Source organism: Coregonus clupeaformis, chromosome 3 (assembly GCF_020615455.1).
Source record: "Coregonus clupeaformis isolate EN_2021a chromosome 3, ASM2061545v1, whole genome shotgun sequence".
In the NCBI taxonomy this organism is placed as follows: domain Eukaryota; kingdom Metazoa; phylum Chordata; class Actinopteri; order Salmoniformes; family Salmonidae; genus Coregonus; species Coregonus clupeaformis.
The window spans coordinates 29,949,611-29,969,452 of record NC_059194.1 but is presented as its reverse complement, the minus strand read 5'-3'; the positions used below and the strand labels follow the sequence as shown (position 1 = coordinate 29,969,452).

The following is a 19,842-nucleotide window of genomic DNA, read 5'->3' as shown; positions in this document are numbered from 1 at the left end:
TCAGTCCGTAACGGAAGATCCCGTGTGGCCAACCAAACCCCTATCTCCGATGGTATAGGTGGGAGCGGGGATCCGGCGACGATTCGCCTGGAGCTGATACCGGTCCGAAACTCTAAGGAGTGCCTTTCTGGCCCGATGCCAGGTCCGGTGGCAACGACGAATATGGGCCTGAACAGAAGGCACAGAGAGCTCCTTCTCCTGAGAAGGAAACAGGGGAGGTTGGTAGCCATACAGGCACTGGAAGGGAGACATCCCAGTGGCAGATGTAGGAAGAGTATTGTGGGCATACTCAACCCAAGGCAACTGAGAGACCCAGGAGGTGGGGTTGGAAGAGACCAGACAGCGTAGCGTGGATTCCATCCTCTGGTTGGCTCTCTCCGCCTGACCATTGGATTGGGGGTGAAAACCAGATGTGAGACTGACTGTAGCTCCAATGGCCAAACAGAAGGACTTCCAGACAGCAGAGGTAAACTGAGGGCCACGGTCGGAAACGATATCACTGGGCAAACCGTGGACCCTGAAAACCTCCCTAACCAGGATCTCGGACGTCTCCGAGGCAGAGGGAAGCTTGGCAATAGGCACAAAGTGGGCGAACTTGCTGAATCTGTCCACGATAGTCAGAACGACCGTGTTCCCCTCAGAAGCGGGCAACCCAGTGACGAAGTCCAGGGCCAGATGCGACCATGGTCGCCGGGGAATAGGAAGGGGGTGAAGTAGTCCAGAGCTGGGCCGATTGGTACTCTTATTCTGCGCACACACTGGACAGGCAGCAACAAAACCCCCGAGTATCCTCGGCCATGGCAGGCCACCAAAAACGTCTGCGAAGAAACGCCATTGTCCGAGCCACGCCAGGGTGACAAGCCATCTTGCTGGCGTGGGACCATTTGAGGACAGCAGGACGAACCGACTCAGGCACAAACAACCGACCGGGTGGACCGTTACCGGGACCGGGCTGAGTCCAAGGGGCCGCCAGCACCTCCTCCTCAATCTTCCACATAACTGCTCCCACGACGCAGTTCCGGGGGAGGATTGTCTCGGTCTTGGACCCACTCTCCTCCGTCTTGGAGAACATCCGGGACAAGGCGTCCCGCCTTGCCGTTCTTAGATCCAGGTCGGAACGTCAGGGCAAACTTGAATCGTCCGAAAAACAACGCCCACCTGGCCTGACGGGAGTTGAGACGTTTAGCCGATTGCACGTAAGCAAGATTCTTGTGGTCAGTCCAGACAATAAACGGTTGCTCCGCCCCCTCCAACCAGTGGCGCCACTCCTCCAAGGCAAGTTTCACCGCGAGAAGCTCCCGGTTACCCACATCGTAATTCCTCTCCGCAGGCGAAAGGCGACGAGAGTAGTAGGCGCAGGGATGGAGTTTACTGTCCGTGGAGCATCGCTGCGACAGGATGGCGCCAACTCCCACATCAGACGCGTCCACTTCAACGCACTGAACTGACGGGCCGTGTCCGGTTGAGAGAGAATCGGTGCGTTGGTGAATCGCCTCTTCAAATCCAGAAACGCTCGATCCGCCTCCGGATTCCACTTGAAGGTCCTGATACTGGAAGTCAAGGCAGTTAACGGAGCGGCCACACGGCTGTAATCCCGGATGAATCTGCGGTAGAAATTCGCAAACCCCAAAAATCTCTGGAGTTGCAATCTCGCACCGGGCTGGGCCCATTCCAGAACCGCTCTAACCTTCTCCCTGGTCCATCCTAATCTCTCCCCTGGAGATGATGTACCCGAGAAAGGATGTCGTGTGGGCGTGAAACTCGCACTTCTCGGCCTTCACGAACAGGCGATTCTCCAACAATCGCTGCAGAACCTGCCGGACATGCTGGACGTGGTCGGAAGGTTCCTTCGAGAAGATCAGAATGTCATCCAGGTAAACAAACACAAAGAGACCGATCATATCTCTCAGGACGTCGTTCACCATACTCTGGAATACCGCTGGAGCATTGGTCAGTCCAAACGGCATCACCTGATACTCGAAGTGACCCATCGGTGTATTGAAACCCGTCAACCACTCGTCCCCCTCTCTGATCCGGACCAGGTGATACGCATTGCGTAGGTCTAGCTTGGTGAACACCGTAGCACCCTGTAAGGAGTCGAAGGCAGAACTCATCAAGGGCAGGGGATACTTGTTCTTGACCGTGATGTCATTCAACCCCCGATAATCAATACACGGTCGAAGAGAGCCATCCTTCTTACCCACAAAGAAGAATCCTGCCCCCAGGGGGTGATGACGAGGGACGAACGAGACCAGCAGCTAGGGACTCCTTGATGTAGGTCTCCAACGCCTCACGTTCAGGTCGGGAGATACTGTATAACCTTCCCTTGGGGTAGACAGCTCCAGGGACCAGGTTGATGGCACAATCATATGGTCGGGTGGGGAGGGAGTGACAGAGCCTTCTGCTTACTGAAAACTTCCCCAAATCGTGATATGTCTCGGGAACCAGGGACAAATCTGGGGGTTTAGCCTCAATCACCTGACTGGGAACCGAATGGGGGCAGGCAGTCTTGAGACAGTTAGCATGACAATCAAGGCTCCAACTCGTTACCTTGCCCGTCACCCAATCGAACGTGGGATTGTGTTCCTTCAGCCAGGGGTATCCAAGGACCAGAGGAACATGGGAAGACGGCAGAATGAAGAATGAAATCATCTCAGAATGATTCCCCGACAACCGCATCTTAACCGGTTCAGTCCTCATCGTGATACGTGCCAGACTACTGCCGTTCAGAGTGGTCGCTTCAATGGCTTCCGGCAGTTGCTCCTTGGAAAGCCCCAGCTGTTCCACCAACTCGGCATCAAGAAAGCTTCCATCGGCACCTGAATCGATAAAAGCGTTAAGCGCTAAGCTCTGATTCCTGTTCACAAGGGTAGCCGGGAAACGGGGTCTGACAGAGGTACTGAGAGGTTGAAACTGGCTCGCTAAAAGTCCTCCCAACTTTAGCGAGCCGGGCAGTTTGACGACCGCCGGGGAACAAGTGGAGATGTAATGTCCCGAGCTACCACAGTAGAGGCAGCAGTTGGTCTTACGTCTATGTTGACGCTCCTCCTTGGTTAACCCGTGCCGCCCCCACTTGCATGGGTTCAGAATCGGGAGAGAGGACCTCTCCACTAATCCATTGTGGTGGAGAATGATCGACGTGTTCTGGTCCACCACCCGACCCGACTGGGAACTGAGAAGCTGATCGATTGGACGGACCCCATTGCTTCTCCCTCCTTCGCTCTCGGACTCGATTATCCACCCGAATAGACAAGGCTACCAAGCTGTCCAGGTCACTAGGCTCCGGATAGGAGATCAACTCATCCTTGAGCTGCTCCGACAGACCCTGGTAAAAGGCCGCTTGCAGAGACTCCTCGTTCCACCCACTCTCCACAGCCAACGTCTTGAACTCGATCACGAAGTCGGCCACGCTGCGAGTTCCTTGGCGAAGCGAAAACAGGCGCCTAGCTGCGTCCCTCCCTCGGACGGAATGGTCGAAGAGCTTCCTCATCTCGGCCGTGAACCCCTGGTATGAAGCCATGCAGGGATCCTGTCGTTCCCAAACGGCTGAAGCCCACTCCAGCGCTCGACCACGCAGCAACTCAATCACAAAGGCTACCCTAGCCTTGTCTGTGGCATAAGAGTAGGGCTGTAGATCGAACACTAATCCACACTGCATAAGGAAGGAACGGCATCTTCCCAGCTCCCCCTCATATTTATCCGGCGCCGGAACCTTGGGCTCACGGATGGACACAGCTTCAGAAGCGGCAGGCGAGATGGGTGAAACCGGTAGTGGATCCTCCACCGGACACTTACGTTGGTTCTGGACCTCCGTCAGACCGGTAGAAAGGTTCCGAACTGACAACGCGATCTCCTGTAGTACCGTGCTATGATGGCCCAACATCTTCTCCTGCTGGGTAATAGCATGACGAACAGAGTCCAGGTCCGCTGGGTTCATACTGGCCGGATCGTTCTGTCACGGTTTACTATGCCAGAACCCAGAAGCAGACCAGGACAAGGTACGTTGAGAGAAAGGTGAGTGTTTATTTAGTAGATTCCGAGTGAGGCTGAATAATCCAGGGAACAGAGCGGGTGGCGTGGATGGGTTGTTGAGGGTGCAGTGGTTGGTCCGGTACTGGCTCGGCAGCCGCCGACCATCAGGCAGAGGTTGGGTGAAGGTTCCGGGTGAGAGACTGCAGACAGAACAAAAACGGAGGTCAGTACACAGCAAGTCACAAAGTGCAAAACAACAAAACTAACACTAATGGCTCAGAGGCTGATACGCTGACAAACATACTGTTCATAGCTAACGATCCGGCAGGAACTGGATGTTAGGCCAGAGCCTAAGAAGGGTGATGATCAGGACCAGGTGTGCAGATTGCTGATGGGATGCAGGTGCGGAAAACAAGAGCGCTCCCCGGAGCGTTCCCGAACCCTCGGGAAACTGGGGATTACGAACCGGAACACTAGTCACCAGACAGGACCCGACTCAGACAGCCGGGATCGTTACATTGGCGCTGATGGAAACATGGATTACCACAGAAAACCCTGCTACTCCTACTGCTCTTTCCTCGTCTGATCATGTGTTCTCGCATACCCCGAGAGCATCTGGTCAGCGCGGCGGTGGCACAGAAATCCTCATCTCTCCCAAGTGGACATTCTCTCTTTTCCCCTTGACCCATCTGTCTATCTCCTAATTTGAATTCCATGCTGTCACAGTCACTAGCCCATTCAAGCTTAAAATCCTTATCATTTATCACCCTCCAGGTTCCCTTGGAGAGTTCATCAATGAGCTTGACGCCTTTGATAAGTTCCTTTCCTGAGGATGGCTCACCCCTCACAGTTCTTGGTGACTTTAACCTCCCTATGTCTGCCTTTGACTCATTTCTCTCTGCCTCCTTCTTTCCACTCCTTTCCTCTTTTGACCTCACCCTCTCACCGCCCCCCCCCTACTCACAAGGCAGGCAATACGCTTGACCTCATCTTTACTAGATGCTGTTCTTCTACTAATCTCACTGCAACTCCCCTGCAAGTCTCCGAATACTACTTTGTATCATTTTCTCTCTCGCTCTCCTCCAACACTACTCTGCCCCTACTCAGATGGTAATGTGCCGTTGCAACCTTCGCTCTCTCTCTCCCACTACTCTCTCCTCTTCCATCCTATCATCTCTTCCCTCTGCTAAATCTTTCTCCCTCCGATCTCCTGATTCTGCCTCCTCAAACATCCTCTCCTCCCTTTCTGCATCTTTTGACTCTCTATGTCCCCTATCCTCCTGGCCGGCTCGTTCCTCCCCTCCTGCTCCGTGGCTTGACGACTCATTGCGAGCTCACAGAACAGGGCTCCGGGCAGCCGAGCGGAAATGGAGGAAAACTAGACTCCCTGCGCACCTGTCATCTTTTCACTCCCTCCTCTCTACATTATCTTCCTCTGTTTCTGCTGCTAAAGCCACTTTCTACCACTCTATATTTCAAGCATCTGCCTCTAACCCTAGGAAGCTCTTTGTCACCTTCTCCTCCCTGCTGAATCCTCCTCCTCCTCCCCCTCCCTCTTCCCTCTCTGTGGATGACTCTGTCAAGCATTTTGAAAAGAAGGTTGATACATCCGATCCTCATTTAGTATGTCAAATGACACCGCTGGTCCTGCTCACACTGCCCTACCCTATGCTTTGACTTCTTTCTCCCCTCTCTCACCAGATGAAATCTTGCAGCTTGTGACGGCCGGCCGCCCAACAACCTGCTCGCTTGACCCTATCCCCTTCTCTCTTCTCCAGACCATTTACGGAGACCTTCTCCCTTACCTCACCTCGCTCATCAACTCATCCTTGACCGCTGGCCATGTACCTTCCGTCTTCAAGAGAGCGAGAGTTGCACCCCTCCTCAAAAAACCTACACTCGATCCCTCCGATGTCAACAACTACAGACCAGTATTCCTTCTTTCTTTTCTCTCCAAAACTCTTGAGTGTGCCGTCTCTAGCCAACTCTCCTGCTATCTCTCTCAGAATGACCTTCTTGATCCAAACCAGTCAGGTTTCAAGACTGGTCATTCAACTGAGACTGCTCTTCTCTGTGTCACGGAGGCTCTCCGTACTGCTAAAGCTAACTCTCTCTCCTCTGCTCTTATCCTTCTAGACCTATCTGCTGCCTTTGATACTGTGAACCATCAGATCCTCCTCTCCACGTTGGGCATCTCCGGCGCTGCTCACTCTTGGATTGCGTCCTACCTGACAGGTCGCTCCTACCAGGTGGCGTGGCGAGAATCTGTCTCCGCACCACGTGCTCTCACCACTGGTCACCGACAATGATGAGACAGCTTTTTGGGAGGAGGTCAGAGACCTGGCTGTGTGGTGCCAGGATAACAACCTCTCCCTCAACGTGATCAAGACAAAGGAGATGATTGTGGACTACAGGAAAAAAAAGAGGACTCATCGACGGGGCTGTAGTGGAACAGGTTGAGAGCTTCAAGTTCCTTGGTGTCCACATCACCAACAAACTATCATGGTCCAAACACACCAAGACAGTTGTGAAGAGGGCACGACAAAGCCTATTCCCCCTCAGGAGACTGAAAAGATTTGGCATTGGTCTTCAGATCCTCAAAAAGTTATACAGCTGCACCATCGAGAGCATCCTGACTGGTTGCATCACCGCCTGGTATGGCCACTGCTCGGCCTCCAACCGCAAGGCACTACAGAGGGTAGTGCGTACGGCACAGTACATCACTGGGGCCAAGCTTCCTGCCATCCAGGACCTCTATACCAGGCGGTGTCAGAGGAAGACCCTAAAAATGATCAAAGACTCCAGCCACCCTAGTCATAGACTGTTCTCTCTGCTACCGCACGGCAAGCGGTACTGGAGCGCCAAGTCTAGGTCCAAAAGGCTTCTTAACAGCTTCTACCCCCAAGCCATACGACTCCTGAACAGCTAATCATGGCTACCCGGACTATTTGCATTGCCCCCCCACCCCAACTCCCTCTTTTACGCTGCTGCTACTCTGTTTATTATTTATGCATAGTCACTTTAACTCTACCCACATGTATATATTACCTCAATTACCTCAACTAACTGATGCCCCCGCACATTGACTCTGTAACGGTACCACCTGTATATAACCTCCCTACTGTTATTTTATTTTACTTCTGCTCTTTAATTATTTGCTATTTTTATTTTTTTCCTAAACTGCCTTGTTGGTTAAGGGCTTGTAAGTAAGCATTTCACTGTAATGTCTACACCTGTTTTATCCGGCGCATGTGGCAAATTAAATTTGATTTCATTTGATTTGACCCATGATCTCACTTCTTCCTTTCACAGACCAATATATAAACATTTTAATATACAATAAGGCATTTCATAAGATATGATATATGCTGTACCTAAGCGAACAAGAGATCTTGAGAATAGATTTGCATTACGGCTATAAGAGGAAATGTGATACAAAATAAATTGTCACACCAGATTTACACTGTGAAAACGTTGTATCAGACTGGATGATCAACCATATACTTTAGGTTATTTAGAGAAACACATTTCCGTTTTTACAGCTGTGTATGTTACAGTGTTTCTCTGACACAAACTCAGTCAGTTGTCAAGTGCTAGTTTTAATATAGGCACTCCTCCCAGAAGGAAGGACCATCCATGGTGCAAGAAAGGTTGAGAAACACTGTTACACCACACAGGCCATGTGGGGAGTGAATGTTTTACATTGAAAATCAAGGTTTATGAAATGTTATGAAGTGTTTCATTCCAAAACACTATATATCCATTTTCAGAAATGTTGGTAAATGAGCTTTTATTGTTTAAAGAACTTATGAGAGAGATTAGTGTGTTTTTTCATTATCTAATCATGGCATGCATGTGGTTTTTCAATGACAGACATTTGTTTAAATCACTTGATGGTTTCATTTCAGAGAGACAAATAATCATGTTTTATTGCAAAATGCTAAATATCCACTCTCAGAGAAATAAGTAGTACTGCTATGTTTTACACAGTCAAATGCAACAAAAACAAATTTGATTTGATTTGAATAAATACATTTTTAATAAAAAGCTGTACAAATTATACATTTGTAACATCAAAAAAAAGAAAACATTATAAACAAATATTAAATACAGTAATATGAGATTTTGTATGTAAAACATTTACATTTTGGTCATTTAGCAGATGCTGTTATCCAGAGTGATATACAGTAATCCAATGCAATTTACAGTAAGTGCATTAATCTTAAGATAGCTAGGTGAGACAACCACATATCACAGTCAAATATATAGGATACGAAGATTCCATTCCAGCTAAACAATGGATACAGTATATAGCGTTTTGCAAAAAAACACATTTTATGAAATCTATTAAAAAAATGTGAGAAGAGTAATATTTTACACGCACTTGAAGGTACCCATAAGCAATCATTTCTAATGAAAAATTGGTGGATATATAATTTTTGAAGAAAGAAAAACTCTTCAATTAATGATTAGGGCCACAGAAAATGTTGTGGCAGGTCAGATATGTGTTTATTTAGGGGAAAAAGCTACTATTATTTTCAATACAGTACTCTATTCTGGACAGAAAACATACACACAAAAAAACAAATATTTGATGAATTAAGACAGAGTGTGTCCGTTAGTAGTACACAGTTGTTTGAAATACAATGAAGAACAATATCGAAAAGCCAATTTACATACATTAAGCTTCCTGTATTTCACAGCCTGGCCTCCTCTGAGTCCACTGGTACCCTTGACTGAGCGACTGAGAGAGATTTAATCTAAGATGTTTGCATGTTTGCCTTGATGTGGTCTTCCAGTGGTGATCACCAAGTCTGGTTTTGGTGTGGTGCATGGCTCGTATTTGAGGCCTGTAAGCAATTAAAACAGAAACTATACAGCATCTGAGATGAAAACTGGCACACTGAAATGATTAATTTTCTTTGATAATCATGATGATAATCATGACGATGACAATGATGATGATGATGATGATCAATATAATTACAAAATAATTTATCATAATGTGTCCAAATAAAGGCATAAAGGCAGATAGTACTGACAACAGACTATAGCTTACCTGGACAAGGTGAGATTGTCTTGCTGGTGGTAGCACTGCATATGTAGTTTCTGACGGTACAGGTGAGATCTCCAGGCAGGCCATTCCTCAGAGTGATGGTGCTTCTTTTGTAACATGGACAGTCCTCAGTGTCTCTCAGCATCTGTCTATCCAGAGTCCAGCTGTACTGGGGAGCATCACCCTCAGAGGAGCAAGACACCCTCATCTCTCCATGGGACAGACACTCAGAGGATAGCTGAGGATAGGACACTGGGGCTGTGGAGGAAGAAGAATAGACTGCTTTTAGCTAAATATGTAAGAAGTTCATAGACAGTGGGTAAAGACAGGAAATTGATGGTGACTAAATACGGAGATTACTGTGTTTTTTTTTAAGTTTCAAAAGGTTCTTAAACCACCAAATTCTGTAGAATCTACTTCTGCATTTTACCAATGTACCTTGAATGAGTAGTTGTATTTCTCTTGCCCTTGACATTTCAGATTTTGAGTGGAAGACTTCTACACAATATTCGGCAATCACTTGCAGTTGTTATCTTAACATTAACCATAGAGAATCCTAATCTAAAAGATCCAAAAGATTTAGAAAAAAGTGATTCAGGCTGTCTTTCGGAAATTATTTTAGTCAATATATCTGAATCACATGTGAGGTCTTTTAAACCACCCTAGTCTATTGACGCACCTTTGATAACATAAAAAAATCCCCATCAAAATCCATCAATTTAAGTTAGAGATATCTGTTTTGTGCATGGGCAGCATCTCAATCCACCACATCTGCCTATGTCGGCCTTCCACATCTGCGGTGGAAGGTGGCCGAGCTACAGCGGTGTTTGTCAGACCATGAGACATCCAGAAAATCGGTCTTCTCACGAAAACCGGCTGTAGCGTCTGAACGGTTTAGCCTAAAAAACTAATATGACCACTCTAAGGAAAGATGAGACTCTCACAAACACGTCCGAAGTCGATACCGAAGACGATAGTGTTCTCCGTTTTGCTCTACGACCCCCACAAATGTCACGGGACTCGTCTGAAGGTAACCGGTACCTGTTTAATTAAATGAATGGAAGTATGGAGGTAGTTTTGTGCCTACCCAAAACAGGGGGTTAAATATGTGTCAAAACAACAAAAATATTTCCTGAGCTTTCTTATATCTCCTAGATATATAGGACAGACGCTTCATAAATGTATTCCTTATGATTGATTTTTGGACTTTATTTTTTGCCATTTCCTAATGTTTTATTCATTTTTAATGCGTTTGTATGGGATTTGGTACTATTTATCAAATATTTTTTGTATATATTTGTTATACCTAAAGGGGTCCTAAAATTCTAAATCAAATAGCTAAATGATCCATGGTATGACCATGGTATGACCGATTCCATATGTCAGTTTATGTCCCCCCCACTACATCTTAGACTTTTTATAGATTCCCTCTTATCTTCCCTGAATGTATCTTCCCTCAATCTATTTTGTCTGAATCTATTTTCTTGATCTTCCCTCATTCTGTTGTACGTAATTCCCTCAATGTATCTGGCCTCAGTCTATTTTCTTTATCTTCCCAAAATCTATCTTCCCTCAATTTATCCTCCATCAGTTTATGTTCCCTGGGACTAGTTTTCAGATGGATAAAGACAGTTCCTCCCAGAGTTCTGTAACATGGAGCTCCAGTGTAGCATTACAGTAGGTCTCCATGCCTGAGGATTGAGACAAAAATATGTATCCATCACAATGCTGACTTTTGCTGACTTTGCACTTGCCTATTGATCAAGCAATGCATGAGAAACTAAGAGTTGGCCCAGTCTTTATATAGGGAAGCCAAATGGGTTGTCCTGTTTGTGTAAAAAATCTCAGTAAACATTCAGCTAATATAAAATGTGTGTGCCCTGTGATAAAATAAGCCATGACACAAGTGTAAAGTCAAACTTCTTATTTAAAAGGTGTAACAGATATTTATCTTGGGAAGAAGTCCTCAATACACTTCTCAGGGAAATGTATTCATGCAGAGGTCAATATGATGCCATGCCACATCCAATCCACAGCTCTGCCTGTTCATGCCATTATTGATACCCAGCCAGAGGGCTACAACTGTTTAAGCAGGATGATCATGGCCCACTGGCTGGACTTTTTTACAGGGTCACCAGAGTTACTAGGTGCTGTTACATTTGCATTTACATTTTAGTCATTCACAGTTAGTGCATTCATCTTAAGATAGCTAGGTGAGAGAACCACATATCACAGTCGTAGTAATTACATTTTTCCTCAATAAAGAAGCTATCAGCAAAGTCAGTGCTAATAGGAAAAGTCAAGTGGAGAGTTTTGTCTTCTTCCTGTTACACCACAAAAATTAACTCCCAATCATCATTATAAAGGCAACGTACTGTAATTGTCATTGTTTTTTGTATTTTATTGCAAAAGGTTATACTCACAAATGTTATAACGTTATTACAGTCACTGACAGCAGTATATACTCATTTGAAATAACATTGAAAACATTAAAAGAACAATAAGATACATTTTCAATAGAAAGCAATATTGTGTCAGCAACATCTCACAGCTTGGTTTTGTCCTCACAGCATCTCTGAGGACATCCACTTCTTCCTCTAAACCTCTGGAACAGTAAACCTCTTATTTTGTGTATCCTGAGTAAGCACTCTTTGCTTATTCATCATCATCTGTGGAGAGAGAGAGAGAGAGAGAGAGAGAGAGAGAGAGAGAGAGAGAGAGAGAGAGAGAGAGAGAGAGAGAGAGAGAGAGAGAGAGAGAGAGAGAGAGAGAGAGAGAGAGAGAGAGAGAGAGAGAGAGAGATGCAGACAGAGAAAGATAGAATGATACATAGTAAAGGGAAAGAAAGAGACCAACAGTGAAATAAAAATATATATCAGATAGATAAAGTTACACATTCAGCAGAGTCAATGGTATGGGCTATATAGGAACAATGGTACATGTTTATTGACCTTGTGCTTGAGGACAGGTTTTCTTCTTGTAGAAACAGTATGATCCCAGACAGACTGTCAGCAGAAAGAAGACCTCAGCAAGTTGGAAATAAACAAACACATTGACCCATGGTCCTGGGGGAAGGAAGGGAGACATTAGATACAAGCTATATAAGATAATGTATAATGTTATATATAAAATACATATTATTAGTAACAAAGCGCTACATTTAAGACACTTACCAGTAGGCCTACATAAGGAGATTTCTTGAGGGATGGTAACATTGCTGATATGGTTTTTCACTGTACAAGCGAGAGTCCCCACTACACCCTTCTTCAGAATGACGGTGTCTGTCATGTCACTGAGAAAAGCCTCCATTCCGTTCAGTGTCTGTCCGTCCAGAGTCCAGCTGTACTGGGGACTGTCCCCCTCAAAGGAGCAGGTCACCCTCATCTCTCCATGGGACAGACACTCAGAGGACAGCTGAGGAGGGGACACTGGGGCTGTCGAGGAATGAGTAAAGACAGCTATTATTTCACTCTCTAAAACAGTCATGAATGTTAGGTAATGGTTAAGGTTGGGGCTAGGGTTAGTTAGAGTTAGTGGATAGTTAGTTAGTTAAATAGTTTGTTGACAGTTGACATATATTGGCGACTATCCAAGTAAAGTGTTTCAAAGTTCTATACCTTCAGTAAACAGGAGTAGGTCTAATTGTGTTGTGTTCAGAAGCGTCCCCTCTAAGTTGTAAATGTTTAAGTTATGTTTCCCATAATCAGCCTTCTCTGTGTTATTGAGCATCAACATCCCATCTTCCACATAGAACACTGCTCTGTGTTTTAAAGGGGGGGTTGTTGTGACTTTGCCGTTTTCTAATTTGAAAACGTTTGTCCCTGTGATGTTGTTCTTGAATTCAAGCTCATGTCCACTGGCGTTGATGATCAACTGGAGATAGACAGTTCCTCCCAGAGCTCCATAACACTGAGCTCCATCCTTTCTGGCATCACAGGAGTTCTCCAATCTTGCGAAGAGAGAAAAAGGGCAGTTTTTAAGAAAATGACAACTTTCTCAACTGAACCTCTTTCATACTTTCACTTATTCACTTTGTGAACAAACGGATCATTTTACAAGCAAACATTGAACAAATTTACTTTGAAAGAAAGATAGTTTATTACAGATTTTAGTGATAAGATGGAGATACAATTCAAATGTATCTTTGTGATACTACATAAGTGATTTTGCTTACCATAAGACAGTCCCACTGATATCAACAGAAGTCCATTCACAGCATGCATGTTGATAAAGTCTCTTTCACAACTAAACCATTATTTATATTAAGATCTGTATTAATTAAAGCCTGCAACCATTGACTCACAATGTGGGTCTCCACTGTGTATTACAACAACAACAAAACAATCTTATTCAAATGGTCACTATAACTGCTTGATCACTCTAGCTATGTATGGTGTTTGTAGTTAGCTATGTTCTACAGGAAAGGAAGTGTTTAAACAAATTCACTTTCATTTCACAGTGTCAGTAATGATTGGTTAAGAACATTTCTAAAGATACAACAGTGACACGAAGAAGGGAAGTGTCTTTATGTTACAGGTCCTCATGTAAAAAGCCTTCCCAATCTCATACATTTCTGTGACTGCACTATATCACAAGCGACATAAAACAAAACGCTGCAATGCAATATACACTCATTTACCATTCTAAATGATAATTAAACCTTAATTACATCTATATCGGGTGAATCATTTAGGAATTACAACACTTTTTGTACATAGTCCCTCCATTTTAGGGAACCAAAAGTATTTGGACAAATTCACTTACAGTACATTAAGAAAGTATTCAGACGCCTTCACTTTTTCCATATTTTGTTACGTTACAGCCTTATTCAAAAAAAATAAAAAAAATTCCCCCCCTCATCAATCGACACAAAATACCCCATCATGGCAAAGCAAAAACAGGTTTTTAGATTTTTTTTGCAAATGTATAAGAAATAAAAGACAGAAATACCATATTTACATAAGTATTCAGACACTTTGCTATGAGACTGAAAATTGAGCTCAGGTGCATCCTGTTTCCATTGATCATCCTTGAGATGTTTCTACAGCGTGATTGGAGTCCACCTGTGGTCAATTCAATTGATTGGACATGATTTGGAACGGCACACACCTGTCTATATAAGGGCCCACAGTTGACAGTGCAAGTCAGTGCAAACACCAAGCCATGAGGTCGACGGATTTGGCCGTAGAGATCTGAGACAGGATTGTGTCGTGGCACTGATCTGGGGAAGGGTACAAAAACATTTCAGCAGCATTGAAGGTCCCCCAGAACACAGTGGCCTCCATCATTCCTAAATGGAAGAAGTTTGGAACCACCAAGACTCTTCCAAGAGCTGGCCGCCCGGCCAAACTGAACAATCGGGGGAGAAGGGCCTTGGTCAGGGAGGTGACCAAGAACCCAATGGTCACTCTGACAGAGCTCCAGAGGTCCTCTGTGGAGATGGGAGAACCTTCCAGAAGGACAACCATCTCTGCAGCACTCCACCAATCAGGCATTTATGGTAGAGTGGCCAGACAGAAGCCAGTCCTCAGTAAAAGGCACATGGCAGCCTGCTTCGAGTTTGCCAAAAGGCACCTAAAGGACTCTAAGACCATGAGAAACAAGATTGAACTCTTTGGCCTGAATGCCAATTGTTAAGTCTGGAGGAAACCTGGCACCATCCCTACGGTGAAGCAAGGTGGTGGCAGCAGCATGCTGTGTTGATGTTTTTCAGAAGCAGGGACTGGGAGACTCATCATGATTAATGGAAAGATGTACGGAGCAGAGTACAGAGAGATCCTTGATGAAAACCTGCTCCAGAGCGCTCAGGACCTCAGCCTGGGGCGACGGTTCACCTTCCAACAGCACAAGGACATTAAGCACACAGCCAAGTCAATGTTGGAGTGGTTTCGGGGAAAAGTCTCTGAATGTCTTTGAGTGATACTGCCAGAGCCCGGACTTGAACCCTATCGACAATCTCTGGAGAGACCTGAAAATAGTTGTGTAGCAATGCTCCCCATCCGAGCTGACAGAGCGTGAGAGGATCTGTAGAGAAGAATGAGCGAAACTCCCCAAATACAGGTGTGCCAAGCTTGTAGTGTCATACCCAAGAAGACTTGAGGCTTTAATCACTGCCAAAGGTGCTTCAACAAACTACGGAGTAAAGGGTCTGAATGCTTAAGTAAATGTGATATTTCCGTTTTTTATAAATGTGCAAAATGTTGGTTTTTTTAAATATATACATTTGCAAAAATATCTAAAAACCTATTTTTGCTTTGTCATTATGGAGTATTGTGTGCATATTGATGAGGGAAAAAAACAATTGAATACATTTTAGAAAAAGGCTGTAACTTAACAAAATGACAGGTGGAAATCTATCCTTTAGTCTGAAGTCCAAACTGGAGTCCACATTTTTGGTTCCGACCACTGTGGCTTTGTGAGATGCGGTGTGGGTGAACGGATGATCTCCGCATGTGTATGATGTGGGGGTGCTTTGATGTGGGGGTGCTTTGCTGGTGACACTGTCTGTGATTTATTTAGAATTCAAGGCACACTTAATCAGCATGGCTACCACAGCATTCTGCAGTGATACGCCATCCCATCTGGTTTGGGCTTAGTGGGACTATAATTTGTTTTTCAATAGGACAATGACCCAACACACCTCCAGGCTGTGTAATGGCTATTTTACCAAGAAGGAGAGTGATGGAGTGCTTCATCAGATGACCTGAACTCCACAATCCCCCGACCTCAACCCAATTAAAATGGTTTGGGATTAGTCGGACGGCAGAGTGAAGGAAAAGCAGCCAACAAGTGCTCAGCATAAGAGGGAACTTCTTCAAGACTGTTGGAAAAGCATTCCAGGTGAAGCTGGTTGAGAGAATGCCAAGAGTGTGCAAAGCTGTCATCAAGGCAAAGGGTGGCTATTTGAAGAATCTCAAATATAAAATATATTTTGATTTGTTTAAAACTTTTTTGGTTACTACATGATTCCATATGTGTTATTTCATAGTTTTGATTTCTTCACTATTATTCTACAATGTAGAAAATAGCAAAAATAAAGAAAAACCCTTGAATGAGTAGGTGTTCTAAAACTTTTCACTGGTAGTGTACATATACAATTTAAATAAATAAATTAGGCCTAATCTATTTATTTCACATTACTGGCCAGGGGTGCACCCACTGGGAGCCTGGCCCAGCCAATCAGAATGAGTTTTTCCCCACAAAAGACCTTTATTACAGACAGAAATTCTCCTCAGCACCTCCCCCTCGGATGTGGATGTCCTAGGCTGGTGTCGTTACACGTGGTCTGCGGTTGTGAAGCTGGTTGGACATACTGCAAAATTCTCTAAAACGACGTTGGAGGCAGCTTATGGTAGAGAAATTAACATTCAATTCTCTGTCAACAGCTCTGGTGGACATTCCTGCAGTCAGCATGTCAATTGCACAATCTCTCAAAACTTGAGACATCTGTAGTATTCTGTTGTGTGACAAAACTGCACATTTTAACATGGCCTTTTATTGTCCCAAGCACAATGTGAACCTGTGTAATGATCATGCTGTTTAATCAGCTTCTTGATATGCCACACCTCTCAGGTGGATGGATTATCTTGGCAAAGGAGAAATGTTCACTAACAGCGATGTAAACAAATTTATGCACAACATTTGAGAAAAATAAGCTTTTTGTGTGTATGTAAAATGCCTGGGATTTTTTATTAAGCTCAGTAAACATGGAACCAACACTTCACATGTTGCGTTTATATTTTTGTTCAGTGTATATATATTGATACTCCAGACTCTGCCAATGTTCATCAATATTTCTTAATTCCATTTTTGTACTTTTTAGATTTGTGTGTATTGTTTTGTATTGTTAGATATTACTGCACTGTTGGAGTTAGGAACACAAGCATTTCGCTACACCCGCAATAACATCAGCTAAATATGTGTATTGTTAGGTTCTGAACAAACAGATTAAAAACTGAAACGAATGACTGGGAAAAGCTCAAATCAAGTTTATTCACCCAATGGGTCATACAGTTGCAAAGACAAAGCATGAATGTTTATTTATAACCTCCTACTAGACAGCCAATACATCTTTGTTGCTAGGCAGGAACTTAATTGGTTCCTCTCACTGGTGTAGTCATGGCTCTGCCTGGTGCTAGAATCTTCGTGGGCGTGGAAATGTATGTGTGTGAGATTGGACTGTAGTAGGAGAGTCGTTGTGGTGGGCCCCTCTGGCCTCCCTCCCAGAGGTTTCTTCTCACTTCAACTGTTGACTTGACATCGAGCCTAATTCCTCGCTCCTCCCTAGTTCTGCAGCTGGCATGCCTTATCAAGAACTGAAACTAGACTGTTTCCCTTTGCCTCTCTCCTTAGGAACAGAATATAAACGTTCTGCACATCCCCTTGTCTCACTCAATAACTTTCCACACAACAAATTCCTATCCACCCTTAATTGACCGCAACATATAAACTCAGCAAAAAAAGAAATGTCCTCTCACTGTCAACTGCATTTATTTTCACCTCCAAATCGATCCCGACTCCAGAGTACAGGCCTCGGTGTAACGCTCATTCCGTCAACGATAAACGCGAATCCGACCATCACCCCTGGTGAGACAAAACCGCGACTCATCAGTGTAGAGCACTTTTTGCCAGTCCTGTCTGGTCCAGCGACGGTGGGTTTGTGCCCATAGGGGACCTTGTTGCCGGTGAGGACCTGCTATACAACAGGCCTACAAGCCCTCAGTCCAGCCTCTCTTAGCCTATTGTGGACAGTCTGAGCACTGATGGAGGGATTGTGCATTCCTTGTGTAACTCGGGCAGTTGTAGTTGCCATCCTGTACCTGTCCCGCAGGTGTGATGTTTGGATGTACCGATCCTGTGCAAGTGTTGTTACACGTGGTCTGCCACTGCAAGGACGATCAGCTGTCAGTCCTGTCTCCCTGTAGCGCTGTCTTAGGCGTCTTATAGTACGGACTGCAATTTATTGACCTGGCCACATCTGCAGTCCTCATGCCTACTTGCAGCATGCCTAAGGCACGTTCACGCAGATGAGCAGGGACCCTGGGCATCTTTCTTTTGGTGTTTTTCAGAGTCAGTAGAAAGGCCTCTTAAGTGTCCTATGTTTTCATAACTGTGACCTTAATTGCCTACCGTCTGTAAACTGTTAGTTCCACAGGTGCATGTTCATTAATTGTTTATGGTTGTAGTCCCCTGTAGCTCAGTTGGTATAGCATGGCTCTTGCAATGCCAGGGTTGTGGGTTTGTTTCCCACGGGGGGCCAGTATAAAAATGTATGCACTCGCTAACTGTAAGTCGCTCTGGATAAGAGCGTCTGCTAAATGACTAAAATGTAAATGTAATGGTTCATTGAACAAGCATGGGAATCAGTGTTTAAACCCTTTACAATGAAGATCTGTGAAGTTTAGATTTTTACGAATTATCTTTGAAAGACAGGGTCCTGAAAAAGGGATGTTTCTTTTTTTGCTGAGTTTACATTCCTTATATATGTAAAGTAATCAATAAGTGATAGTATGATAAAATTAATAAGTATATTTCTAGCTAGAATCCAACAGTATGCAACCAATAACATTAGATTTTATGTAGACTGTTTATTACTCCTCAGATGGGATGAATAGAAGCCCAAGGCTCTTAATGATTTACCTCTATACTGTAGTATCAGAGAAGACAGGCACAACTTTGCTTGTTTAAAAAAAAAAAGGATTTTTTTTCAAATTGCAATTTCCCATCACACAGCGGCATTCATAATGAAGCATGACAAGTGATTCCACTACATATTACACAACATTACATTATCAACACTTTGATAGCAACATCATTATCTTAATTTCTCAACATCCTCTTCTCAATTTGTTATTTTAGCCTAACTTATTTTGATTGAGACTGACATATGGTGAAATCGTATATGCTTTAGTTTAAGTTAATCAGAGGAGCTAACCAAATATGGAAATTATGTGACTCAAATAGGAAACTTTAACCCCAAAAAAACAGAGATGTGGAAAGGTTTAGGGGAAGAAAATATATTCTGATGGCATAAAAAGATATGGCAATGTATCTCAGAATTGTTTTACAACATTAGCTTATCATTGAACTAGCTCAAAAGATAAATAACAATCGCTAAAAATAAAATATTATGTTATTTGCTGTACAGGTACTGTGTGCTGTATAAAATTATAATGTACTATCTTACATATTATACGAAAAGTATGTAGTATATTTAGTATTTGTGTAATAAATGATTATTATTATTATTATTAAGGTTAATGTCTTACAACCTCTCACTTTCAGTTATTTGAAAAGGAAATAATCTCCCAAATATGACTATTTCTAAAACAAGCCATAGAAAGTTGGTTGCAATTTCAATTTAATCCTCCAGAAACGACAGAACAAATAATGCAACAAATATTGTGGTTAAAAGCAAATATACAAATTAACAAAAAAACTATTTTTTTTTGACAAACTGTTTAAAAAAGGTATAATCTTCGTAAAAGATATCATCGATAGGACTGGTGGAGTTACAGTGAGGGAAAAAAGTATTTGATCCCCTGCTGATTTTGTATGTTTGCCCACTGACAAAGAAATGATCAGTCTATAATTTTAATGGTAGGTTTATTTGAACAGTGAGAGACAGAATTACAACAAATATTCAGAAAAACGCATGTCAAAAATGTTATAAAACGATTTACATTTTAATGAGGGAAATATAGTGGGGGAAAAAAGTATTTAGTCAGCCACCAATTGTGCAAGTTCTCCCACTTAAAAAGACGAGAGAGGCCTGTAATTTTCATCATAGGTACACGTCAACTATGACAGACAAA

The 19,842-nt window shown here is 43.9% G+C and overlaps 2 protein-coding genes across 2 annotated transcripts in view; both read right to left on the bottom strand.

Annotated features, from left to right (window-relative positions):
• LOC121544491 overlaps nt 1-19,842 on the bottom strand; it is a 124,576-nt gene that overhangs the window by 36,598 nt on the left and 68,136 nt on the right. The gene's annotated exons all lie outside the window — the stretch shown is intronic.
• LOC121544562 lies at nt 11,427-13,425 on the bottom strand. The gene is made up of 5 exons (XM_041854514.2): nt 13,203-13,425; nt 12,646-12,978; nt 12,202-12,462; nt 11,980-12,093; nt 11,427-11,697 (listed from the first exon to the last, which is right to left on the bottom strand). Exons 1-5 carry the CDS (start codon nt 13,249-13,251, stop codon nt 11,684-11,686), a joined length of 771 nt encoding a protein of 256 aa, XP_041710448.2. The 5' UTR covers nt 13,252-13,425; the 3' UTR covers nt 11,427-11,683.

What these genes read in the sequence shown, in the direction of transcription:
- LOC121544562 (XM_041854514.2), bottom strand. Translation starts at nt 13,251, where the DNA reads ATGCATGCTGTGAATGGACTTCTGTTGATATCAGTGGGACTGTCTTAT. An exon ending in ATCAGTGGGACTGTCTTATG is followed by an intron (nt 12,979 to 13,202) that starts GTAAGCAAAATC and finishes CTCTCTTCGCAA; the next exon opens with GATTGGAGAACTCCTGTGAT. An exon ending in CTCCTTATGTAGGCCTACTG is followed by an intron (nt 12,094 to 12,201) that starts GTAAGTGTCTTA and finishes TCCTTCCCCCAG; the next exon opens with GACCATGGGTCAATGTGTTT.